This window comes from Notechis scutatus, chromosome 1 (genome assembly GCF_049901735.1).
Source record: "Notechis scutatus isolate UNSWTSFEM ecotype Mainland chromosome 1, rNotScu1.2, whole genome shotgun sequence".
Taxonomy (NCBI): Eukaryota; Metazoa; Chordata; class Lepidosauria; order Squamata; family Elapidae; genus Notechis; species Notechis scutatus.
The window spans coordinates 217,846,477-217,874,229 of NC_142009.1; the positions used below are offsets into that span (position 1 = coordinate 217,846,477).

Sequence of the window (27,753 nt, forward strand, 5' to 3'; positions counted from 1 at the left end):
GTCTACCAGGCTGCTTAAGCATTAGCTTTTAGCAATCAATTAGCAAACTGCATATTCAAAAAAGGTAATATTTAACCACTCAGAGATCAGTGATTAATGTGACAGAAATTGGTGAAGCATTTGGAAAACAAGGGCTGTTGCTATTATAATCACATCCAATTATGTATTAATTAAAGGATGATTACAAAATATAATTATTATTGTTCATAAATGTTGTACTTATGAGAATGATTCAGCCCTCAGGTGTTGTTACTGTGCTGTAATTAATACAAGGTCCCCAATTTGTCTAATATGATTTCTTTTTAACACTTTCTTCTAAATTTTGTGTTCAGTGATACTGGTAACTAAAACAGTGTCATGTGGAGGATGGTCAGATCTACAGTATATTTGTATTACCACAGAAACTAGGATCAGAGAAATGGATATATGTTTTGTTTAAATATAAGGAAAAGGTTCTTGAAGGCAAGAGGTGCACAACAGTGGAGTTTGTGGGTTATCCACTTTTTAAAAGACACTAGAGTTCCTCTGAAGGATAATTATCTGGTTTTCTTGCACATCTTGAGAAGTTTGCACGAGACTAATTCCAGCATTTGATGTCTAGTGGTTAAGGGACTAGATTGCAAACCAGGAGACTGGGAATTATAGTCCTACCTTAGGCATGAAACGTGGCTGGGTGACTTTGGGCCAGTCACTCTCTCTCTCTCAGCCCAACTCACCTCACCAGGTTGATGTGGTGAAAATAGGAAGAGGAAGAAAATATTAGGTATATCTTCTCTGCCTTGAGTTATTTATAAAAATGATAAAGGTAAGATAAAAATAAATTCTAGAACACCTGGCTTTTATTGATCTTCCATGCAGCTTGTTCTAACAGGTGTTTTGAATTTAATTTTAAGGTTATTTATGAGATGTAACAGTAACTCAGCTGCTGTTTCTAACTGAGTTGCTCTTTGATTTCTTGAGATCTGGATTTTTCTGAGTTTGGAGTCTCTGTGTTTTTTTTTTAATCCTATTATTGTATACTCCTTAAGATATCTTGGGCTTGAATGAAATGAAAACATGCATAGGCATACATATGTTGTATACATATACATATATACTCATGGACATATATGTATAGATGTTTATGTGGGTATACTTGAGATGGGAGGCTATACAAATTGTTTACAAGTTTCCATGTACAGAAAGGCACAGAAAAAGAGAAAGAAAGGGAAGGGACAGGCTATCTAGAATTCTTCTCCTATGTCTGCAGAAAAAAACAATTACTACCAACCTGCCTTCCATCAAGGACCTGTATAGTGCATGAGTCAAAAAAAAAAGGGCTGTGAAAATACTGTATTTACAGAACTCTCAAATCCTGGACATAAACTGTTTCAACTCCTTCCCTCAAAATGATGCTATAGAGCACTGCATACCAGAAAAACTAGACACAAGGACAGTTTTTCCCTGAACGCCATCACTCTGCTAAACAAATAATTCCTTCAACATTGTCCAACTATTTACTAAGTCTGCATTACTATTACTATTACTCCTCCCATCCTTCCTTTTACCCATCTCCTCCCACTTATGACTGTATGACTGTAACCTTGTTGCTTGTATCCTAATGATTTTTTACTGTTTCCTAGTATGATTTGATTGATTATTTGTACCCTATGACTATTATTGTGTTGTACCTTATGATTCTTGATGAATGTATCTTTTCTTTTATATACACTGAGAGCACATGAACCAAGACAAACTCCTTGTGTGTCCAATCAAACTTGGCCAATAAAGAATTCTATTCTATTCTATTCTATTCTATTCTATTCTATGTGAAGTACTACTAAAATGATTGGAAGCTTTCTGAAAGCTTTCTGAAATAGCTGTTACTATTCAATATATATGTGTGAAGAAAAAGTAAGGCTTAAAAGCTAAGGAAGCTGCTCATTTGTTTAATTTTCAAGCCCAGGTTTTTGCCTGCATAGGTGTTTCTTTGTTTCTTTACATTTGATATAAATTTAAACAGGGACAGTAACATAATCCTGGATGTAATTTGGTGCCAAACACTACAGATTAATACCAGCACTTTAAATTGTGCCAAAAAGCCAATGCAGGTGTAACACATTCCTACTGGTAATTGCCAGAGTCTACATAGGCTGTTGCAGTTTGAACTAGCTGAAGCCACCAAGTGGTATTGGTGGAATTGCTACCAGTTTTGTCCAATAATGGGCTAGATAGAAATGTAAGGTATTTCTTTATCTATCATATATCTATGAACAAGGCATCATGATTGAACAATGCATCAAGACTGAATAAGGCATCTGCTTTTGTATCTTTTGCACATACAAAAGGAGGATGAACAAATGTTTCTAAAAGAACATTCCAAACTACTCTTGATGTGGGAACGCTGGTAAATTGATCATTCCATTGCAAAAAAAAAAAAAGTTGTAAAATACATATAATGTCACGTAAAGGTAAAGAAACGACATGGAAGAAAAGAAACACGGTTCTTACATGCTTTTCTTCAAACTGGTCTCCACCAAATGCTGCCACGCAGGGTTTGATGCCTCCCGTTCCAAGAGCAATCAGAGACAGGCCCGTCATTGACAAAATCCTTCAAATAGGGATGAAAATCTCAGCACCATAAAAAGACTTGGGGGAAGAGCAGGGGAAGTCTTGGGGGCAGAGCTGATAACTCTGTAACAGAGTCTTTTGAAACATGTTAGTGCTGTGGCAATAGGAACCATGCAGGGAGGTTATCCTTTCCTGTTTCTTTCTAATGGACTTCCAGCCAACAAAATAAGCAAAAATCAAGTTGGATCAAGTAATGTCTTATAAGTCTTTCATCTCAAAAACATGCTAGAAGACAAGTTGAAATGAGATCACCATTTTGGTTGGATCTGTAGCTTATTGCCTTTTGTATCACAGCACTGAGCTACCCCATTCATCTGTAAATTCTTGAGGCAGAGACTCATTATGATCCATCACCAGCTAATGACAGTCGGAGACATTTTTCTATTTAAAAGAGAAAGTGGCAGAACCCCCAGCTTTCTTGTATCTCCTTCCAGTGAACAAACTTTCCCAGTGCAAACTCTGCAGTAGTAGATTGTGATCTAACAACCATTTGACTTTTTTGCTGCATTTGGCAATACGTACACCCATTCTCTAAAAGGTGTACAAAGAAATGGCCGGCTGTTGTAACGGTGTCACCAATGAGGCCCAAGTAGCCCCACTGTATTGCTGTGGGTGGAGACATGGGTTGTGAACTATTGATGGTACTTCAATATTGATGGTGCTTCAACATTCTAGAAAAATGGTTATTGGGAATTTGAAACTGAATCTGGCACTAGATCGTCTGGAACTTGCTTCCCACTATCAAATATGAAATGCAAATAAATTCCCTAGCCCAATGCAGCAAAATCACACTTAATCACTCTGGAATAAGACTACTCTGGAATACGGTTGCTAAGAAAGATGTGCTTTTCAATGAATTTAAGGAAGCTGTATAATTTTTTTTTATTTCTTTACAGAACTTTTTGAAAACTGAAGTTATTAACTAGGTTAACCTATCAGGTGGGATTTGTATTTGTGTTATAGCTATATAATTTATTTTTAGCACTTATTTGTTTATATGTTGAACTGCCCAATAATTGAAACCACCTGAATAATATAGACTATTATAAAATACAAAACAATAATATCAAATAAATGTGATTGTAATTGATTGGTTGATTCTTATGTTTCCTTGAATACAGAGTTAATCTGGGAAATAATAAGTTGAGAAAATAAAAACTGCCCAAGCTGTCTTTGTGCCATTTAAGATTTTCTATTGCCTTATTGTTGCAGTCCCTTATTTTACTAAAAAAAACCAAACCCCATTCCTCAATGCAAAGGACTTTTACAGAGGGGTGTGGAATGTTGATGAAGCTAAGATGGCAAGATCTGACGTTGTTGAGATTTGGGTTGGAATAAATCAGTTCCCTTAGGACTATGAATTCCCCATGACTACATCTCCATGGCTGTTGAAAACAAGTACAATACATCAGAAATAGCATTTTTCCTCAGGGTTTTTTGGCATTGTTATTTCTTTTTTGGTAGATTTTTTGATACCAGGGAATATTCAATTTTGTAATTCCACACCTAGGTTACCTAGCATTCTTTAAATCATTTTGAATCTAGCCAAGTTAAACATTTATGGAAAATACTTTTTATATTGTCTTGGGATTGTATAGGTTACAACCAGTGGTGGGATTCAAAATTTTTTACCAGTTCTGTGGGTGTGTGGCTTGGTGGGAGTGGCAGGGAAGGGATACTGTAAAATCTCCAGTCAGAGGTAGTATTTGCCAGTCCTCTGAACTACTCAAAATTTCCGCTACTGGTTCTCCAGAACTGGTCAGAACCTGCTGAATACCACCTCTGGTTCCAACTACAAATCAATCAGGATAGAGATGGAAGAGACCTTGCATGTCTTCTAGCCCAGGGGTAGGGAAACTTGGCTCTTCTATCACTTATGGACTTCAACTCCCAGAATTCCTGAGTAAGCCATAAAGGTTCCCCATCCCTGGCCTACTGACTTGAATGGGACTGTTTAATATACAAATGTAATGTCCTACATTTGTATATTAAACAGTCCCATTCAAGTCAAAAATTGATTTCCCCCACAACTGAAAAACCAGTAGGTCAGGGATGGGGAACCTTTCATGGCTCACTCAGGAATTCTGGGAGTTGAAGTCCATAAGTGATAGAAGAGCCAAGTTTCCCTACCCCTGTTCTAGCCCAACTCCCTGCTCAGGCAGGAGAGCCTGTAGCATTTCAGACAGGTGGCTGTCCAGTCTCTTCTTAAAAACTTGCATTGATGGAGCAACCACAATTTCTGAAGGCAAGCTGTTCCACTGATTAATTGTCCTTACTGTTCGGAAGTTTCTGCTTAATTCCAGGTTGCTTCTCTCCTTGATTAATTTTCATCCATTATTTCTTGTCTTGCCTTCTGGTGCTTTGGAAGATAAGTTGACCCCCTCCTCTTTGTGGCAGTCTCTCAAATACTGGAATACTGCTATCATGTCACCCCAGTCCTTCTTTTCTAAATCCTGCACCATTCTTTATACATTTTAGTCTCCAGGCCTTTAATTCTTAGTTGATCTTCTTTGCACTTTTTCCAAAGTCTCTACATCTTTTTTTGTAATAAATAATCAAAAGTTGGTCTGTATAGCACTTTATGCCATATACTCTCCAGCCAGATCATGATCTCCATGATAAAATATGCACTTCACATCACATAAAGAGCAACATATTTAATTTTAATATAATTTTCCATGTTTATGATTTTTCATCAAATGCAAGAACAAAAACTCCTTGCATGATTTCTCCAACTCAAATAGTATTAAGCTACCTGGTGTGTTCAAGTACTTTGGACTTCAGTTTCTACCAATCCCAGCCAAAATGCAAGAGATTAGGTGACTACAGTCAAAATGTTTATAGGCAACCTGATTAAGTAGGGGAAGAATCAAAATTATAACACAACTCATTTTGCACAGCAACATTACGAAGTTGGATTTATAAGATTCTAAGGTGACTGCACAGGCCCTTCATTTCTGAAAAATGAGCACACTTGAAAACACTGTGGTTCACTTTATATTTGTATGTGTTTGTTCTGCAATAGTAAACAAAATTCCCCTAATCATGCTGAATGGCAATGGTCAAGGGCCCCTCAGTCATAGATAGAGACTAATCAGCAGCTGAGCGGTGAATTCCAAGCAGTGCTCTCACCACTGAAACACATGAAGTCAAGTCTGGAACAAATTTTTGCACTCTAAGAATCAAGACTCTGTTTTTCAAAAGGTAGGCACTGGCAGCTGCCAAGGCTATGATATCCAGACCTGACAGGGATAAAACTCATTATGCCCAGATAACAAAAAGTTCTGACAGAGCCACATAATGCTTGCAACAAGGTACATTTGAATGCACTGCTCATTAATACAAGTTAATTAATAGTAACATTATCAAAACACAGCAGGCCCTTTCCTCATTACTTACACATGAGTAATGTGGTTTCCCACACTTGTTATTGCCCCAACTGATTTGATCACGTGCCCAATAATGTAAACAATGGAGAGATAAATGATTGTTCTGCAAAGGGAAGAGAAGAGAAAAGAAAAGAAAAGTGGGTAAACATTATCAGCCAAAGGCAGGTGCATTTATAATCAGAAAGCCAAAAATGTATCTGTGGTTCCTGATAGGGAAGAAACAAGCATTTTTCTACTGCTGGGATATCTACCAAAATTACAACCCTTCTTTCTCTGTTGCTCTCCTAAGTGTTGGGGAAAAGAGCTATTGCTGACCAGAAGGGTGAGGGAAAGCACTATGATATGGTTCCTCTTCAGAATGGCAGCTTCTCTTCCCTGATGATGGATTCCATATTCCTCTGAATTGTTCCTGACAATACAAATGGAATAGCCTACATAAAAAAGGGAAAGTCTATATGCATAGGCAGCATGTTTCATTCTTACTTGTATTTTCCCAGCCAGGAGTCAGCAATGAAGGCACCAATGACTGGTGAGAAGTAACACAAACTTGAGAAAGCATGGTACACAGATGTGGAAGTTGTTTCATCCCAATGCAGGAAGTAGAGAAAATACAAAGACAGGACAGCTGCAGGAAGAAACATAACAACAAGAAAAATACAGGATAATGGATATTGCTAATATTTATTCAAATATTTTATATAGTTGACCTTCTTGTTGAAATGACTCTGGGAGGCTAAAAATACATACAAACACAATGCAAGGTAAACGAATAAATGAATAACAGTATAAAAGGCCTACAATGGCAGCTAAGGACAATGCTCAATCAACAATAAAATAAAATCTCATTGGCTTTCAACAACTGCTTGACCTCCAAGCCAGAAACACATCCAAATATTTAGAGCTTTCTGAAAAGTTGGTAAGATCAGAGTCAATCTAAAGGATATGGAATTCCAAATTTCTGCCACAATGTGATAGGTGACAACTAGCATTTTGATTTGCACTTGAAACCACCCTGGATGTCAGTACATCTCATGGAACAGAGATGCAACAGGGGCATCCTGAGGTCTATCCATAATTTCTGATGCCAATGCAGTTTGGACCAGTTGTAACTTCTGCATGTTCTTCAAGGACAGCTCCCACATAGATGACATTGTAGTAGTCTTCTTGAGAGGCAATTCAGCTATGGGTGACCATAAGCAGTACATCTTGGTCCAAGAAAGGGTACAACTGCACATTAGACAAAGTTGTACAAAAGCACTCTTGACCATGACTACCACTTGTTCCTCAAACAGGTGCTACAAATCTGGGAAGAATCCCCTGCAATCTTAAGCCTGGGGAACTCCACCAACTATCTAGTCATCTTCAAGGAGTTCAGGCAGGGATATTACAATTTAACAAGGAAACTGTACAATAGTGAGAGTCCCAAGTGTTCCTGAGAGCCCAACTTTATTAGCAAGGTCTCACATCCAGTTTTCTGTGAAGCAGTGCTTCTGAATGTCATCAGAGTATCCTAGATGACCATAGCTTCCCCCACCATCTTTGCCCTGGGCTCTTAACTGATACTACACATAAAACACAAGTAGGCATATTTCTGAGAGTGGATTTCTCCCTTCTATGTCCATCCAGGCCTCCAAAATGTATGATAGTATTTAGGTCCAGTTTATAATACTGTCGTAGGTTGTTGGTAGGATTGTGTCAACCCTTTCAGGTACACCACATCAGCAAATAGATTCTACAAGAAACAGTACAACTCTATCAATATAGTAGTAGAATCTCAAAAATCTAACAACACTCTTCCTCCATTTGTCAAAAAGAGTTAAATCAGACTCCATTCAATTTTGTTTCTGACATTTTCTTTCTTTTCTGCACTTAAATCATGTTTTGCTAACTGCCACAGTTTTTCTCCAGGGTTATGTCTATCTATTGCCACTTGATAATAGCTTTGTGCCTTGAACAGTCACAGAAGGAACAAAGTTTATCAGTGGCAGAAAAATAGAGTGATGAACAAAGTGGACTTTCTGAATGTTGACCACCATCCCAGAGATAAAATCATAGGGGCTGCCACAGGAGAAAAGTTGGAGAAATTAGTTATTAAGGCAGCTTTCTCTGTCCAGGCATCCTTCCAGATGTGTGATGGGTCAGCCGGTTTGGACTCTCTGGACAACCACTAGATGAGAGCAAACAGATATAGAAAATTCTAGTGCCTTTTAACCATCTGGTAGCCATCTGCATTTTTGCAGTCTAGATCTAGTAGCACTAGATTAGTGAATTTCATGCCCAGAATTCTGAACAATAATCTGATGGCTGAAGACTTCTAGGAACTGAATATCCAACACCTGGAAAAGGTTATGGTTGAGAAAGTCTGGCTAGGCCAACAGTTTCTTCCTCAGACTTCAGTTCTGTTCCCATTTTCTGCAGAACATTCTTTAAAACAACCTTTATTTTGTGCCAACATTCTATATTTATGATATTTCTGTCTATCACATTAGCATTTACATTTAGCACAGACCATTCATTTTTATAAATCTGACTGAGATCTTGGGTGAGAAATCAAGCAAAACACTCCCCACCCCCCAATTCCAGCCATGAGTTTCTCCCTGTCTTTCCTCCATCTAAATAAATGGGGAAAGCATCTGAGTTTTCCTGAGCAAAGGCTGTATAAAAACCTACCTTTCATTCCATAGTAGGAGAAGCGCTCACAAAATTCATTCACTACAATGAAGGCGATGCTGAGAGGATAGTGGGTGCCACATATTCCCTAAAGAAGCCAAGCAGAAAGAGGTTGGGTTATATACTATATACATATCATTTCATCATTTGCACAGTTGATACAATGGTGCACACAGAAACCATGTTTTGAACCAAAACATCTATTTGTACAACAAAATGAAAAAGACAAGTATGTCTGTGAAAAAAAAAAGTTAAAATGTCAGTAAACTCATGCTTCAAAGAGTGATGTTCAACACATTAAGTCAATGTAAATTAGAATTTAAGAAGCTTGAAAATATTATATATTACATATGTTTGTGTGGGTGTGTAGGCGTATGCATATACGCACACATATGTGTATACAAACAGTATCAAATAGAATTTTAAAAGCATGTGTAAAATGCAAATATATAAAGGCAAAACATAATTGTTTTCTCATCCAAAGATATAGAGCAAAAAGTTTTTTTGTGACTTGGATGAGCTTAGCAAATGTCCACAGGTTCCTATAAAATTCCTGTGAGTAATTTGGGTTCTTGGTGTAATCAAGAAACAAATCCCCTCAGGGCCGTTATTTTTCTTTCTTCAGCATGTGCAGAGTAATTGTGTCAGCAGAGATAATATGGGAAACAGGATCCTAACAATTTCAGTGTCAGGAGGATCCGAGCATCAAACACCAAAGCCTAACCGCATGCTTAAGTACATAATGGCCATATTATTGTTTTCACAGTCCAGCCTTCATTTTTGTCCTCAAATTTGTGAGGCTTCACTGCACTGTAAGAAAACAAAGCAGGGCGACGCTTTTCCTAGTTCACTTCCACAACATTTTTGCAGTGCCATCCCACGGCATGCAAGAGCAACAGAACCTGCAAAGAGAGAGAGAAACCCATTTTGACAGCGAGAAATCCTCAGTCTTCCGGTACCAATAAGAGATGAGACTGCCAGGGAGGGGTTATTTAAATGGGAGTCAAATACACATTTACAGATTGTGATTTCTCAAAGTTCAGGTTTTAATGTCAACAAAAAAGCTCCTGAAGAAACACGGTAGGCCTGTTACAGTAACTCAAGGACACTTCCCTGAAGGAACAGGGAAATGGGGCAGTTGAGGAAGGTGATTCATAACATCAAAGCTCTGTTTCAACCTACGTGAATTTGATGGTACACAGAGAATGCCAAAATATACAATGCACATGCCAATCTGACTTCTTCTGTGCATTCAGGAAACCTGGTTGGCAAGTGAGGGGAGGATTAGAAAATCTGAACCATATACGAAAGGACGCCTACAGATAGCTACAAGCTCTCCATTTGGGGTTGATGAACCTGTCCATTTCAAATTAGTTTGTTTGTTTCATTTCTAAGGCTCTTTTTACCCCGTTTCCTCACTGGTTTAAAAACATACCAATGTACACACACACACATACACACACACACACAAATGGGTACGTGTATTATTCATTTTTCATATATGCCATTTGTATACAAATTTTTCCAATATAAATATTTGAGGAAATAATTTCAAACCAGATAGTGTACTATCATATATTCTATTCAGTAAAGTATGCACGTTTTTTCAAGTTTTATGGCTGGAGAACTGTTTTGCATATCCTATCAAAATATAATTGAGTTTTGCTTCATAGGTTAATTTGGGAGATGTGAATTGCGTAAGTCTGCAGTGAAATGGAAATGGAAAGATGTTTCCTACTCACTCCTATTTTCCATATCAGTTGCATACAAGTTAAATGATGAAGATTCAAAGGCTGGAATTTGCTGCTAAAAAGTCATTCTCTTCTACACACATTCATTAGAGCATCTACAAAGACTATTTGTGTTATAGTTTGCATACTACTGTGCTATCAAAACTGAATGAATCTAGTGTCAAGATTGTTTCATATCACAACAAGCTGCTGAACCCATTTGGTATGCTATTTGGGCTTATTTCATCTTTTTAAAAAATTGACTGAATAATATTATTATTTCAACCTGAAAATCCTTATAGCTTTGCTTACATATAGTACATTGACATATAAGAAGACAATACACCTTTTACAGTCACTGGAGAAGTTTCTCTGTGGGTTTCAATGCCTTGCCTTCAATAAAATTGGAAGGGAGATATAACAACATCCCAGGTCTGGCAACTGGGTAACACTGAAATAGTCAAAAATATGTTATTGTGCTATCTTTTCTACATGGTCTGCCTTTCAGTTATTAATGGTCCCAATGTTGCCACACTGTTCTGGCAGGTCAGATGTAGACAAAGTATTATTCCATTTGATAGTTAAGAGCATCCTTAAGCAGCCAAGTTCTGAATTATTGCTAACATCATATGAAGAATAACACCTTTAGTTCCTCAACCCAAATATGCAGATGCTCCTCCCACACCATGGAAAAGCTTGATTTGTTTAGCATTTATTTCCAATTTTTGTATCTTTTATTCAATTTCTATTTTACTTGCATACTCCTTTTTGGGCATGTCCATCCATTGTAGCATTCGCTTATAGAACGTATTAACTATAATGCATGAAGCATGTGGTTCAGGGTGACAGTGGGATTTAGAGAGCATGAAAAATAGAACTGAAAATAAAAACTGGACTGACAAGTAGAATGGATTTTTCTTAATCAAGCAGAGCATTCATACCTCAGATGAGAATACAGCTCCATAAAGCAATTATGTTTTAAAGTCCAATTACAAGTTCTTCATGTAAAGAAAAATAATGGGTTGGTACAGAAGCTGTAGGAAGGGTGCTTTTATATATCCCTTGGCCACTTTTTCTATTTTGAAGTCCCTTTTTGGCCACTGCTTTCTCTTAGCTCCAATTATGGTTACAGGTTAAATACATGACTGAGAAGACACACTTGTAATAACTGGGGGGAAAATCCTAACAATCCAGAACTTTGTTGTATGCTTGGTTCAAAATTATTCTTGGTTTATTAATTTGCAAAGGGCACTCTTATGATTCTGGTACTGAATTATTCTCTGATTTTGCTTGCAACCCTGGAAGATTGCAGAGTTCCTCTGGCATACCTGTTTTATGGAATAATCACACTTGGCATAGGTTTCAAATACAACATTGAAGTAAAAATTGCAGTACAATTTTTTTTGTTTCAGAGCATTTCATAACTGCCCAAAATTGATAAGAAATCTCACATGCCATTCAACCATTACATATACTGGACTTTATTCACAAGTATTCTTACAGGCATGTATGGATGCGTATAAAGTTGCAGTCTCATTCATAAAGAGAATTAGAGGAGAAAACTTGAATGTGAGGGGAAATAGCAGTTAAATATTGTTTCTGTAATGCAATTATTCTTAGTTTATGACCTCTTTCAACAGATCATGGATATTGGTCAAGAAAAGCAGTACAAACACTTGATTATCTATTCTTTGAGATAATTCCAGCATTGATCTGTATAGTCATACCAATGGCTGATTTAATGCTTTCCTCCATTAATCCATAAATGTGCAACTAGTGAACTATGTGAAATGAAAAAGCTTGATCTGATCAAATTTTAAATTAAAGGGCTTTTTAAAATATTCATTTGTATGTGCAATGAATAGGTAAAGCTACTCATTTATTACACTACAAGACTGGGCAGCACTCAATTTCTTCTGGGAAGCACTCATTTAGGAGTTATTTGCATTTTTCTAGACCAATTAAAAAGTCCTTGATATGAGAATGCTTCTTTGCCTACCAGTTTTTCCCCCTTTAAAATATTACAGTTTTTAAATATTATTAATGTTTTAATTGAGAAGCAGAATGCTATACTACTTCAAGCTATAAATGTTCACTGAGAACTGCATCCCATTTTAATTAAGACTGAAATCAGCCAGGTTATTCCTTCTGCTCTATCTGAAATAATGTCCTATCTCTTCTCAGCCTTTTTGTTTTTTTTACAAATCTATTTAACATTTTTTAATCTGTTTCTTTAAAGGTTACAACTATTTCCTTCTCTATTGTTTGAGAAGGAAATCTCATTTACATAGCTATTTATTTTACTGAGGAATCATCATTCCATAACTGCAACTCCATTCTCTTTCTCCTGCTTGCAGCTATTTATAAATTAGTCTTCTCCAGCTTCATATCCTCCAAATGTATTGGGGTACAGCCACGTTAGAAGAAGCATCCAGAAATTGCTCTTTCACTATCTGAAGGCACAATGTCTAATTACTGGTGCTGGATCAAGACTAATACAAATATACCCTTAAGAATAAAGCCATTCATTCTTCATAATCAGGATCTAGAAAGGTCTGAAAATTCAACCTCAAAAAAGAAACACCATTAACGACAGCAGCAAAAATATGAATGTAGCACTAACTTAAAATGCCACTCTGTGCAGCTGTTTGGGGCTGAAATTTTCACTGTTGAAATACACTACATGATGACTTAGGATCTCAGCAACTTTCCCACTACAATAGATCTCTTTCATACTTCAAAAAATGAAAATTCTTGGAATGTATTTTCCATCTGAAAATGTCTAGAATGCAAATTCCCAGAGTACAATTTTTTTGGCAGGAGAGTGATTATTCCAAAGAAGCCACCAGTTCTATTTTCCCACCTTTACTTTTTTTTAAAAAAAGCTTTCTTTTTAATAGATTAATCAAGGAAACATTTCATTCCAAATTTTTAAAGCTAATATCAATTCTGGGTAAGACTGAAGCTAGGACACAGCAGTGACAAAAATATCAGAAGCTTTCATGAAGTTAAAATAAATAAGGAAAACAAAATCCTCCAGATACATACCGGAGATATTTTCTCAGGAGGGCTAACACTTTTTGGAGAAACAGATCCTGCAGAAACAGAAAGGAATGAAGCTTTCTTGGGGTCTCCTTTCTCTGAGAGGTCCATCCTGTTACTGTTTTCTTTTTTAAAAAATCTGTCTCATATAACTCCTTGCTGTCATGGTGAATTGGCTGGGAAGACTTCCAACTATGTGGTTTGGAGCTTAGTTCAGTTTTATGTTAACCCTGATTGTGCACCTTTCTGTCATGCTGAGCCAGGCAGATGATCTGACTTTGAATGACGAGAGCAAAATTAATTTGAATGGAGCAAGCGGTCCTCAAATCAGCAAAATCCCAGGGCTCTCCCCCAATACCTCTGGACACAGTTGTGCAATTTCTATTGCTATAACATACTTCAAGCGATCTTGTATGCTCATGTCATGTCAATCAAACTGCATACTCCAGCATACTGAAATTTGCACCACACAAGTTATAATTAGATGTGGAACATGTATCTTTGGACCGTCTTTGTGCTTTGTGCTCGCCAACTCTATACAATATTTACAATATAAAAAATGAAGAGCTTCTTATATTCTTCTCTAAATCTCTTTTAATTAATAGATTCTTATCATTACAAGTACCTATGCCACAACTAGTATAGGAAATGACTTTCCTCACAGAGCCCTCGGCAGAGATAAATTTTTGTCGCTCTCTTGTGGAATGCTTCTGATGGTACGCTGTGCTGCATGGGAAGCAAATATATTCAACCTAAAGGTAATTATTTCTCAATAGGCTATAATCTGAGTTAAAAAAAAACAAAAACCCTGGCTACAGTATTTCAGAGAAAATTCCAGAAGCTGGTCAGTCCTCCATTGCTGATTCCTTTCAACATAATGATATCCTTGTCTATGCCTTTAATGCAGCTTTGATGAATCACCTCATCCTTCATTTTTGCTTGCCCCCGAAAGAAATAATTGGTTGATTGATTCACCTTTCCTCATCATTATTGTCATGACCATTGGGGGGGAAAACAGAAAAGAACAAAAAGGAAGGAAGCATGGGGAGACAGAAGCCCCGAATCCTTCAGTTCCTCATATTTTTAATAAAACAAATTCAGGTCAGAGAATGTGGGGATAAATTTCTATGGATCAATAAACTGTTATTAATAGCTTATTGGGGAAGATATTTGACAAGCTGTCTCAATCCGATGGGACTAGGCTGCCCCACATGTTCCAGCAGAAAAGCCTTACTTTGGATCCCATCTGCCAAACAATTTCTGCTGGTGGAGTCTAGGAGCAAAGCCTTTTCTACTGTGGCCCATGCCCCCACCCTCAGAAATATTCTCCCATTGGTGGTGAGATCTGCCCTCATAATCCTAGCCTTCCAGAAGAGCCTGGGAACAGTGTGGCCCTGATGGAAAACTGCTGCATTAAGGGGGTCTGACCAGATACAGAAGATCCTTAAGGCCGCATATCATCGTGGGTATTAGCTTTTCTATTTCATTCTTCAAATTTTCATTTTCATGTGGTACTTTTTAACTTTTTATTATATTGTAAACTGCCCAGAGTCACTGTATCAATGAGATGGGGTACATAAATAATAATAATAAATATAAATAAATAACTAAATAACAATACCTACTTGATTAGCCTCTTGGAAAAGAACATCATACCACTAAAGCTATTGTTAAGTCTTGTGTCTTATTGACTCTACCAGAACAATTAGTTGTAGGCATTTCTAGTTAAATATTATATCCCTGACACCATCACTGCCAGAGGTGCCACAGGTTGTGTATTGCAATGCAGAAATTGTATACGATAGAGTCTGAGCATGCAAAGAATTGCTGATTATTTTAGCCTTAAATTTAACATATGTCTTTAGATGATTTCAGTTCATATCTTGTAAATCTACTTTATGGGGTTATGACAATTGTCAGTGAAAAAAATGAATGAAGTATGTTTTGAATTATCTAAAACAGTCTTCCTCAACTCAACATTCTCAATAAATATATATTTTTGCAATTCCGGCATTACAAAATCAATATGGTGTAGATTTTCTTTTCAAATCTAATCTTGTTTTATTAGAATCCTGGGATTCAATAACCACAGTCTAATAGCAATAATATTTAGACATATACCACTTTACAGTGCTTTACAGCCCTCTCTAAATGGTTTACACAGTCAGCATATTGCCCCCCAGCAATCTGGGTCCTCATTTTACCAACCTCGGAAAGATGGAAGGCTGAGTCAACCTAAGCACTGGATAGATGAATTGAAAAATGCTAAGACTACACATTCAGCTGAAGAATTTACAATTAATATGGGACTCAAACTCAGAACCTTTGATTTAAAAAATACTATTCCAGGTAGTATACTTCTCTCAAGTATTTCTTCTCCCAAGTATTTTTCTTCAACAAATTAAATGCAGTTGTTTCATTCTTAACATTTGGGTCTAGAAACCCTTGCTATGGTTCTAGTAATTTGTATGGGACAGAACTATTGAGAGAGACAGGGGGCTTCAAATAACGGATGAGTATACTAATGCTGATATCCTGGAAACTTCCATATACCACACTTTTTGATCCCTGATCTTTGAAAACAGATTGGGCATGGTCAAAATTCTCTTCGTTTGAACCAACTCAGAAATCCCAAGAAGAAAGAACAAACATCACTGCCCTATCTTGTGCAATGGACAGTCTTTTTAGCAAAAGAAATCACCCCATAAAAGTTTCTATTCTATATTCAAGGAAATGAAACTAAAATCATGGCTACAAAAGTGGCATAGCTTGGCCTGGTGTTGTGTTTGTCATTCTGATGAAAGCAGCAATCTTCTGCACACACCGCTGATTAAGCAGGCATCAAGTGAGTGGGCAAAGTAATGATAGACAATTGTAGCAATATGTACATCATATAACCTTTCTATTTATCCCACTCAGGCAGTTGTGAAATGTCAAGCTTGTCTACTACGTGCTCAGGTAGCATGCAGAATGAGTTCAAGATTTGTTTTGGTGGTACTCATATCCTACGATTATTAGTTATATTTGTGTAGTTATTAAAATTACATCCTTAGAGGGCTAGAAAATGACATTTCAGAAATTTAGATCTTTTCCAGCTCCATTCCCCAATAATGACAGATTTTTGCCCAGACGTTTGACCAATGCCAAGCTTTAATATACTTTAATATAAGTGGAAGATACACTTCTGGTCTATTTATGTAGTGGATTTGGACTGCATATCTCATCCTGAGATTGGTTCACGTGAGCTTCTTGATTGGCATCTAGGTACCATTGCTTAAATAGATTTTGAGATATTGTCTTCCATCCACCCCACAAACTGTAAGTAGGCCATATGAATTGGCATGAATTTGCCCTAGCATTGTTTCTGACCTATATCAGTCAATAAAAGACACTAATGATTCAATTTTACACAAAGGAGAGACAAAATGAACCAGCATAATACAGACCCCAAACTAATTACAGCATAATTGTAGATTCCTATTGCACATTTCTACATCAAGTAGATAATGAATTTCAGCAAGTGAAAAAACAGTTGGGGAGAGGGACAGATTAAACAACCTGGGGTTGTCAGCTAGGCATCATTTTATTAAAAGAGGTCTTTCTTTTAATAAGGATAGTGTTAGGATTCTCTTTGCAGTGTTTGTTAATTTCAAAATAACTTTCAATGTGATCCTCATATTTCGGAAGAAACTTGAATTAGCTTCCATTGACCCATCCCATATTATTGGTGCTTCATTGTTCCAAGAAACCATTTACTTAAGAGTCACTCCCATAGTCAGGGCATCTTTCAGATTCACCCCATATAGAAAGGGGTAATGAAGGAGTATCTGTCCCAAAGAAGAGGGAGTCAAGCTATTCTCCAAAGCACCTGAAGGCAGGACAAGAAGCAATGGATGGAAACTAATCAAGGAGAGAAGCAAAACTAAAACTAAGGAGAAATTTCCTGACAATCAGAACAATTAATCAGTAGAACAACTTGCCTCCAGCAGTTGTGAATGTTGCAACACTGGAAGTTTTAAAAAAGATATTGGATAACCATTTGTCTGACATGATAGAGTTTTCTGTTTGAGCAGACAGTTAGACTAGAAGACCTCCAATGTCCCTCCCAAGTTCCCAACTCGGTTTTTCAGTTATACTCTAGTAACGTTATTTTTCATTTATAACTTCAACTCTTTAAAGAAATAGCTTATTGATCCAACTCACTATTGCCTTGTGCTAGTCAGCAGACACTGATTCATGTTTTACTGGACTCAGATGATGACAGCTATCTTCTTCATAGGATCAGTGAATACAAAAAGATCACAGCATGAGCTTAGTATCTATTGAGAAGTTGAACATCTAAGTGCAAACTATTTTTTTTAAATAAGTTTTTTGTGGGGAGTGGGAAATCAAAAAATATAAAGGAGATCCTATAAATGTTTAATCTGATTGAATAACTAAAGTTCTTAGAAGGTTTGGGAATCTTCCAAACATTGATTGAAAAAGGAGCACTGAATAGCCCGCGTGTTATTGTGTCTAGAAAAGAATGGGTGCTATCACAACATTTTTCCACAGTGGAGCAATGGTGCAGTTCAAATATTTTTACCACCGGTTAGGTGGGCATGACTTGGTGGGCGTGCTTTGCGTGCACGTACACACTTTGCATGCACGTGCATGCCAAATACACACTTTGCACAGGCGCAGAGGCTTTCTGAGTCACCTCCTACAAGCCTGCATTCTCCCTGTCACTTCAGCAGCTGCCATGCAACAATCTGCTTGCTGCGCAAAGCAACTGCGCTTCAAAAGCAGGACATAAAGGTTAGTATGGGAGCCCAGGCAGGCGGGTGGGCCCAACAGTAGAGTGTCGGAGATAACCAGTTTGGTCTCCATTGCTCATCACCGCTACCGGTTCAACTGAGCAGGCCAAACCGCAGTAGAGGGAACCACCACTGCAGTAGAGGGAACAAGTATATCACTGCCATATTAGAGATTCATAAGGCAAAAGTGCTGGTGGAGTCCAAATATCCTGGTGGAACAGGTAGAGTCCAAATATATGCAGGTGGTACATTCCAAATTCTTGCATTGTAGATTATATTATAGATTATAGATGCCATGAATGTGCTGAATGTGATATTGTCAGGACCATTTCCACTAGAAACATGTGTTTGGTTCCTTTTCTTCAGCCTTTGCTGAATTTTTTTTTCAACCACCTTAGCCTCTCTAATTGTAGAAGATAAATTTAATCTACATAGAAAAAGAGTCCTGGGGGTGTGTGGGGGGGAATCCCTTCAGTTCAATGGCTTCTATTGGGATTTTTTACCATGCTGGATTCTGGAAAAAAAAAATCAAAAGAACAATCATGCATCATGTTAGGTCACATTCTTACAGTGGAATAGAAGTTTAATTTCTAGTCCCTTGGATGTCTGGTAATTACAGGTAGTCCTTGACTTATAACCTTTCATTCAGTGTTCAAAGTTACAATGGCACTGAAAAGAGTGACATAATACTTTTCACACTTAACGACCGTTGCAGCATCCTCATGGTCACTTGATCAAAATTCAGATGCTTGAAAACTGGTTCATATTTATGGCAGTTGCAGTGTCCTGCAGCCATTTGATCACCTTTTGCGATCCTTCTGACCAGCAAAATCAATGGGGAAGCCAGATACAACATGTTACTGACTCAACAACTGCAGTGAGTCACTAAACCACTGTGGCAAGAAAGGTCATAAAATGGGGCAAAGCTCATTTAACAACTGTCTCATTTAGCAACTGTTGGGCTCAATTGTGATCATAAATTGAAAACTACCTGTGCAACTTTGTTTGTGCCATCTATTTTTCCAGCACCACAATGTTGGAATGTCATTAAATTTTACACTGGGGGGCGGGGGGGTGTTTATCTTTGAATCAGTCTAGTTTCCTGGTAATTGCCTGGACTAGTTCTTCTTCTAGTAGTTCCACTTCAGAAGTGGTTTGTTTTCTATAACTCAGAGAAAGTGACCAGCCCAAGGTCATCCAGTTAGCTTTGTACCTATGGCCAGACTAGAACTCCCACTCTCCTGGCTTCTAGCCTGCTGCCTTAACCACTACACCAAAATGGCTCTTGGCTTTTAAACTACCTAACTTTTATGCTACCGTGTTTCTCATATAATAAGGCTGGGTTTTTGTTTTTGTTTTTGAGCCCCGAAAAAATGGCTAGGCCGTCTTTTCGGGGGTGACTTAATTCCCCCCCTCCTGCCTCTTCGGGCGGGCGGCGATGGCTTGGATGTTGACCTCGGCGTTGGTGGGGCACTTCGTATCGGGGTCAACGCAGGCAGCACCATATCCGGGTGTGCAACAAAAGTACTTCCTAATGGCAAGCCCCCCCCCACCATTCCCCCCCATTTCGCATGTTTTAATATAGACCTTAATTTGGGGGGAGGGGCTTAATTTCATTTCATGCCTATAAAACATGCTGGGACTTCCTATTGGGGGAGGCCGTATTGTTGGAGAAACAGGGTATTATTATACTGTTGAGATAGAAATGCTCTTCTGTGCTATTTAATAAATATATATGTGGGATGTTTCTCACACCCCTTCTAAAGAATTTTTCAGGTCTAGAGTTTGAATTCTATATTTCCTACCTCCTGTTAGATTAAAAATTGGGAGTTTCCAGCAGCAGCATAGATTTGTGCCATCGCTTGACTTACAGGTTGTCTATTGCTTAGCACAATGAAGGCATTCAATCTTTGGTAGAGATTTCTGCCCCCTTTGGGATTTCATACTATACAGGTGGTATGTTATTTTCAGATTTATAGTATTTGCATGTCGATCTTTTTAATGTAAGCAATAAACATTCCACCTATCTATAATTATCTTAGTATGCTTTATTGTAAATACTATATGTCATAGTGTGGCACATTATGTTTTTGTTTTTAAAATGTGAGGTCACTTTCTATACTTTATATTCTAATCTACTTTAACTATAATGTGTGTTCTGTGGTAATTTAGCTTGCACAAAGGAAGGCACGATTTTAAAAATGAACTTGCAAATTGTTTCCATGTAGTAGATTATTAGCATATATTAGACTTCAGTACAGAACTAGATCATTTTTTTGATATTGAAAGGTTAAAAAGGGCAATTATATTGGCTTTAAAATTGAAAAGTTTCAGTGAAATCTTCTGGTGCCTAGAATTACACTTATGCAAGATGTTGATATTAGAAGACAAAACTAAGCTGGACTCCTGTACTTTTAATAAGTAGTGTGGAAGAGGTGACTTTTTTTTTTTTTTTGAAAATTTTATTTGGGTTTTCACAAAAAAAAAAAAACATAATACAAATAAAACATATTTTTCTTTTAAATAGCATGGTCCCGGGTTACACTTCTTCATACAGACACAAATTCAATTTCATGCTCATTCTTGTGTTCTATTCCATATCTTATTACTGTTTTACATTTTCTACATAGTTTTTCCCCTCTTTTAATTTTCTCAACTTTATTTTGATTATCTCATCTCAATTCAAATCAGTATATTTATACTTTTGTCTGTCCTGTTTCAATTTCATATTATTTTTTCTCATTAAACAAATTTTCTCCTGTAGTTACTAATTGGAGTATGACGCCTTTATATCTTTTAATTTTATCCATTCAACTCTTATTTAAGCTTCAATGTATACCTTTAAGATTATAACATTCAATATAATACATAACTTCCAATCGAATTCTGCTTGGTACATTCTTAAAATACACACTATATTCATATATATATATATATATATATATATATATATATATATATATATATATATATATATACACACACACACACACACACTCATTCCATTCCAGTTCAATTCTATCATTAATATTCATTAACATCTTAACATCTTTAACATTTCTTTTCAATTAAATATCATACTTGCTTGGGAACACTTACAAACTTTCCATAATTATTATTTTTTCCATATTTTTCTTCACTTATATTTTATAAATCATTAATAATAATTAAAATGTTCCCATTCTTTCCTAATTTAATTCTCTCATTCACTTTATTTCATTTGTTTATTAACAAGCATTCCACTAGCTTACAATAAATATTTTATCCATCATTTTAAGCATATTTTCAAAGATTATTTCTATTTGTAATATAACAATGCTATCTTATGTACCTTTGCAGAATCTCTTTTATAATTAAGTTTTCACCCATTATCTCTAAACAGGCTTATACTTTCAATTCTCATACCTTTGCCCTGTTTCTCTATATCTTGTTTCTGTCCTTTATAACTTCTTTTCCTTTCCTTCTTCCCTCTCTTCTTCTCCCTCCCCTTTTTACCCCCTTGTCTCTCTACTTCTAATTCTCTCTTCTGTAATCCCCTCTTCTGTTGCTTTCTAATATTATACTTATTTTTCAAACTATTCTTTTTTTGTTGTTGTTTTTTCAAATCTTAAACTTTTCATTCTCTTTCCCTCCTTTCCTTTTTTCCCCACATAAAATTACTTGATCATTAACGATGGCTTCTTCTTTGTCCCAATCTTCTTGTTCTGCAAGCGTTTCTTGTTGTTTCTCATAGTTCCAGATCGCCATTTGTAAGAGTTGAAATACGAAGCCAAAAGAACCTCTCCCTTCTTGTGCATCTTCTTTGTACTTTTTAAGTTCCATTTTCAGTTCTTCTAAAAGTGGTGCCATTTTAAACACTTTTAAACAACCACCTGATTGATTTTAGTAATTTAAATGCAGTAATCAAAAATCCAGAGATCAAGAAGTAATCCAAATAATCCCAAGCTGTTTCTTCTTGCTTCTTTTTTCAACTTTCTCTTCCTGGGGTTCTACTATTTTGTTGCCAAGTTTCAGTTAAAATGTATTTTTTAGGGATCCTGTTGAGGTTTTAGTTCCAGGCAGTCTCCTCCATTTTTCCAGATCCCGCCCTTTTATTCTTTTCCTTTCCTGCTTTTAAAAGCTTTTAAGTATCCAGAAATCTTTATTATCCATTTGACATTTTATTTTCAGCTTAAATGCCTTTTGATGTCAAAGTGGATTTTTTTTCAATTTCTTGCTTAAGTCTCTTAGCTGTCAGTATATAGAAGGGAAGAGAAAAAACAGACCAAATCCTTTCCCTTTTCTCTCTCCTTCACTGTTTCAAAATCTTCTTTGGGAACAATGTTATTTTTTTATAGTTTAAATCCCAGGGTACCTTGCGCTGTTGCTTTTGCAGTGTAACCCGGTCAACCAAGACTTTCACTTCTTATCTTCCTCCTGCACATTCTTTTCCAGTCTAGTTCTTTGAGGTGTTCCATTTCTGACCACCGCTGCAACTGCCTTCAGGAAAGGGAGTAATGGCCAGCTGAGGAGGAGAGATGTGGCTCTCCTCAACCCTGCTGGCAGTCTCCCCTCTCTTCACCACCTCTACGGGATGGCTTAGCCCTGAAGCCAGCCGGCTCGGGGCGCTCCGGCAGCAAGCATGGATCAAAACCGCGCACAATCGCGGTTTCGGTCTGTCAGCGAAGAAACTCAAAATGGAAGTCCTGGAAGAGGTGACTTTTGTAGTTACAGCTTGTGAGCAAGTTATATTTCTTGTACATATTTATTGGTTGCAGATCTGTGGTAAATGTATATTTCATCCTATCTGCTATATTATACCACCCCCTCCCTCCCCCAAACCCCACCACAGCTTTCCATCTCTTGACATTTTCTAATAATTATGGCTAACCATTAAAAAGATGTTACTTTCTTTGAGGTTTCTGGAAAGGGATCAGCCAGGAGAAAGATAATGGCTGGGGTCCTCCCTCATGCTATTGTTGGCTGAATTTTTTAAAGTTCTTTTTATAAATATTGTATTTTATCTTGCTCTTTTACTGTGTTTGGTTTTGCACTGTAAATAAATCCTGATTGATCAATTAGATTACTTGATGTCATTATTGGATTACCTGTTTCTCACTATGAAATAGCAAGGAAAGCTCTAAAAATTTAGACAAGGACAAATTTCTTTAAATTTCGTATTGTACCATTATGGATGACTTGCCAGAATCCTGCCACAATTGTGCACCTGTTGTTAAAATAGTCAGATTGGTTTTGCCAATTTAAGGCTGGCATATTTCTTCTGTTGTAGAGTGGCAATCATTAATGGCTGAATAGCAGACATGACCCAATCATACATCATCTACCCCTGGAAAATAAGAATTCTTATTAAATCCAAATGCCTATGTATGAAGAATAGTTTTAGATTCAGACAAACAGGGAGGGAGCATACTGGAAGGCCCTTGTTTCCAGTAGAAAGACTGATACAGAGAAAAGTGCTTAATATACACTTTGTATTTACATTCCTATAAATAAACCACACATTATGGAGTGTTAATAAGCCATCAGTTATCTCATTCCAAAGGAAATGAAAGCTGGGTAAATAATATACCTTTAAAATACCAGCAGCAGAAGAATCAAAGCACGTACAATATTGATCTAACTTTCCCCTTTTTAATTACACCTTTAAAAAAAAGTATTAGCATTTTTGTGTGGAAACATTACTGAAGTCATTTTGAACGGATGGAAACAAATTTCATAATTAACTCCTCTTTGGGGAGTAAGCCCATTAATGGGAATAAAAATATTTAATTGGAGTACAAAATTAAATAGAATTTTAAAATAACTTCAGAATACAGGACTCAAGCTAAATCACATCTAGCCAACAGGTTGCATCAAAAATCTTTATGACATTTAAAATCCAAATGAGGTGACTGACTCAAAGTTCTTTTTTTTTCTGTTGATCTAAAGCGATGTGTTTTATATTTCCATTGTTTCTGCATATAACATAATGCAATATTTCATGGTGGATATAAGAGTGTGACTAGTCATAGTTTGGATATAAGAGTGTGGCTAGACCACAGTCATACACACAAACTTTAATTTTCAGTGGTAAAAGTCAGTTCCATAGATAAAGAATGCATGTTATACTCAGCCCTTTTACTGTATAGGAAATGAGCAATCTTATTTAACAGGGGACAGCCATTTGTATAAAATTATAGGCACTCATGCATTAACTCAAAGAAGATACAGATTGTCATAAACTTTGTACATATTAATTTATATCACAGAGGTAAAAATAAGAAATAATTATGCCAGCTACCTATTGCATTATTGCTGGCATTATTTCTTATAAAATAAGAAATAATGCCAGCTACCTATTGCATGGGTAAGAATTTCACAATAATAGGAAGGGACTTTTGTGCCCTCTCCAAATAATACATGTTGCTCCAGTTCCTTTAAAAAAAATGATGAGAGAAAGCAAGCATGGCAATATGAAGCACAAACATTAGGATTTATTTAAGCAAAGAGTCAAGTACTTTTTTTAAAAAAGGAATTGTCAAGTAGAAATGATTTAAATACTACAATCTGGCTGGGTATTGGATGGCTGTGAGGCAGAGATAGACAGCCAAAAACCCTCCACAGACATTAGATGCAGTCCTCAGAGACTTTCAAATTTAGTTTACCTTGTTGTTGTGTTTAATGGGATAAGAAGGAGCATATTATTCAATGTTATAAGAGAATAATTGTATGTTAATTTTATTTAAGGTTAATTAGCATAAGGTATAAATAAAGTGAAATCCAGTTTAGTTTAAGTCCTAGACGCATTAACTAATTTTGGAGGTCTGGCTGTCAGAGTACAATCCAAAGCCAATGTAACCCTCAACACAAAAAAAGTTGTGCAGTCAAAAGTACAACGCTCAATGTGCCCTCAATTAGTGCCACAAAACTATCAGATGGTGGAAAGAAAGTCACAGTGGCTGATGCCAATATCCTTTCCTTCTTTACTCATGTTGTGAATCTGCCCAAACACATTTTCAGCTGTTTCTCTACCTCCTTTAAAGTTCTTTTTTCAATCGCCTGAAAAATTCCTCTCAGCCATTTTCTCATCCATACACCAGCTTGACACGCACAAAGGAGGCTGTATCCTAAGCCACTATGCTGCCCAGTTACCACAATTGCAATTTAAATAGAAATTATATATATATATATATACCAGTAAATGTACAGTATGTTGCTGTAGTTGGAAGACTGCAACGGTCTGGAGACCTGTGTGCTTTTATTTTATTTTTTTAAGAGGCCCTTAATTGGATCATGTGCCAGGAAAGGATTCACAGTTCCTCAAATACAGTCCGTTATAAAAAGGCACACATCAGATTATAAATAGAACAGACAGTGGTGAGGATAATTGATCCAAATTACTGACCTCTTTCTTCTCCTTTCCTTTCTTTGCTCTGCTTTCCTTCTCAGGCATTTCTATAATTTCCTTTGCACCTTGCAAATCCAGCTGTGGGGGCTGCCAAAATAAGATTTTTTTCTGAGACATCTTGACTGTCTCTGTTCCAAGACTTGTTAATATTTTACTTCTAGTGACCTAAAAAAAAACATGCAACCTCTGGATGCATGTGTGCTCATTCCACTCAACTGCCCTTCCCTCATGTAGAGTATTTAACTATATGATTAACTGAAGTTACTTAATCTTAGCTTCTCTAGCAATTTCTGAAAAAAGCCTAGAGAGTTAACATTTAGATTTAAGAGTAGTCTATTGATAAAAGCTTTTTTAAATGCTGTTTCTAAGAAAGGCACTTTAAAAATGCATTAGTTACAGTTGTTGTAGTGTTTAAATAGGGCTGGGTTTATATCTGGGTAGCTTAATTAGGCCTAGCTCACTACTTGGTTTAAATTGTCTAAATTGCTCCAACTTGAATAAATTATCTACTGGGAAACAGACATTTAGTAATGTCTGCTTTCCAGCAGACATTTTCTGTCCATGTGACAGAAAAAGAAACTTCTTTCTGTCCAAATGTACCATCTCCTATTCCTGTTTCTAAATAAGACACTATCTACTGTTATTTGCAAACATTATCACCTATTCACATTTGAGAAATCTTGTCAGATTAAAAGACAAGCAGAGACAAGAGAAAACATAAGACTATTTGTAGTCATATAAGTTATTTCATGACCGTGCACAGGTAGGGAAACGGCATCATGATGTCATTGGACAAATGTCACAAATTTTATTTGCAAAATAATAGCATGAAATTGCTAATTTCATTACATCATTTGCATAATTTGCATTATGAGGTCACTATATAAGTGGGATAGGTTACTTATCGTCCATTCTCCTTCAGATGAAGGGCTGACACAATGGCCAGGATCATGCAATGCTAAAGTGGTTTGTTTAACTACCATAATTTACTGGGAAAACACATGATATAAAACTGGATTACATATCGTACTAAGTCATAAAATGATGATTTACGATCTGCAGTAGCGAGTCATATAACTTTTTTTTTTTAAAGCAAACCATATTATGACATAGTACAAAATAAAACCTAATGGGGAGTAGAAAAACGGTGGCACTATAGGGATCCAGACCAAGCCAGAATGAAATCATCTTATTGTAGCACAGTTGGGGATGTAACTGATGCAAATCACAAAAATGACATCACTTGTCCAATAATGTCTTGATGCATATGATGCCACTTGCCCTCTGGATAGACACTACTTGTTTCAAAATTTGAGGAGGTGGCTAGGAAAATGTTTCAGGACTAACAGGGAGTGATATAAATATGAATAACACAGTATAGTGAAATATAACACAAAACTAATGTCTGGTGGATCACAGATGATACTGTTAAACAGCAGCGTATTTCAAACATTTTATTTTTAATAGCTTTCAGTAACTATTGCAAGTAATTCCAAAGCACGGTTTGAGTTGTTGTCTCTGCCAATTTTTCACTACTTTGAAATTTTTCTACTTTATCTAAAGCCACTCAACTCAACATTCTCTTTTTGTCTCACATTCAGTACTAGGGAGAAAAATCCAAAAAGAATTATTTTTTTTAAAGCAAAGAGAGTTTCTTCATTTAGTTCTTAACAATTACATTGGCTTATTTATTTGTAACAGGTAATCTATCTCTACTTTGCTTTAAATTTTTGCAAATGTCTTCAATATCTGATTAATAGAAGATGGTTGAATTCTCATATCTGGTCTGCATTTGATCTATTGCAATATGTTGCTTTAGTTGAAGAATATAGTCTGGCTTTACATAGATATTACTTGGAAAAAGGAGAAGTATTTTGACAGCCTTTTCAGATTGTTGTGGATATTTTTGTTTGTTAATGTACCAAAAGTGACAGATTCTTATAAGTTACTTGATATGTAAAAGCTGACATATCAATGAATTTTTCATATTTTGTTACATTAAATCAAGTGTCTGTCTTATACTTTAAATTGATCTTTTATCCATGAATGATTTTGTAATATCTTGTTTTGTTTATCTGAAATATGAATAAAATTCATATGAATTTCATGAATTTTAATATTCAGTGAAA

The 27,753-nt window shown here is 36.4% G+C and overlaps 1 protein-coding gene across 10 annotated transcripts in view; it reads right to left on the reverse strand.

Annotated features, from left to right (window-relative positions):
• Positions 1-25,844, reverse strand: part of SLC15A2 (solute carrier family 15 member 2) — a 105,841-nt gene extending 79,997 nt beyond the window's left edge. For 6 of the 10 annotated variants that reach the window (XR_015746566.1, XR_015746565.1, XM_087950228.1 and 3 more), the window contains exons 1-5: positions 13,448-13,561; positions 8,670-8,757; positions 6,483-6,624; positions 6,010-6,102; positions 2,491-2,590 (exon numbers count right to left, since the gene is read on the reverse strand). Coding sequence is in view for 7 of the 10 variants with exons in the window: in XM_087950228.1 (XP_087806354.1) it covers positions 2,491-2,590; positions 6,010-6,102; positions 6,483-6,624; positions 8,670-8,757; positions 13,448-13,552 (528 nt within the window). In the remaining 3 variants the exon portion in view is untranslated. Of the gene's footprint in view, positions 1-2,490; positions 2,591-6,009; positions 6,103-6,482; positions 6,625-8,669; positions 8,758-13,447; positions 13,562-25,621 lie in introns of those variants that run through there. The other 4 variants (XR_015746564.1, XM_087950226.1, XM_087950225.1 and 1 more) reach the window with 1 other exon arrangement.
• Positions 25,845-27,753: the final 1,909 nt, after the last annotated feature.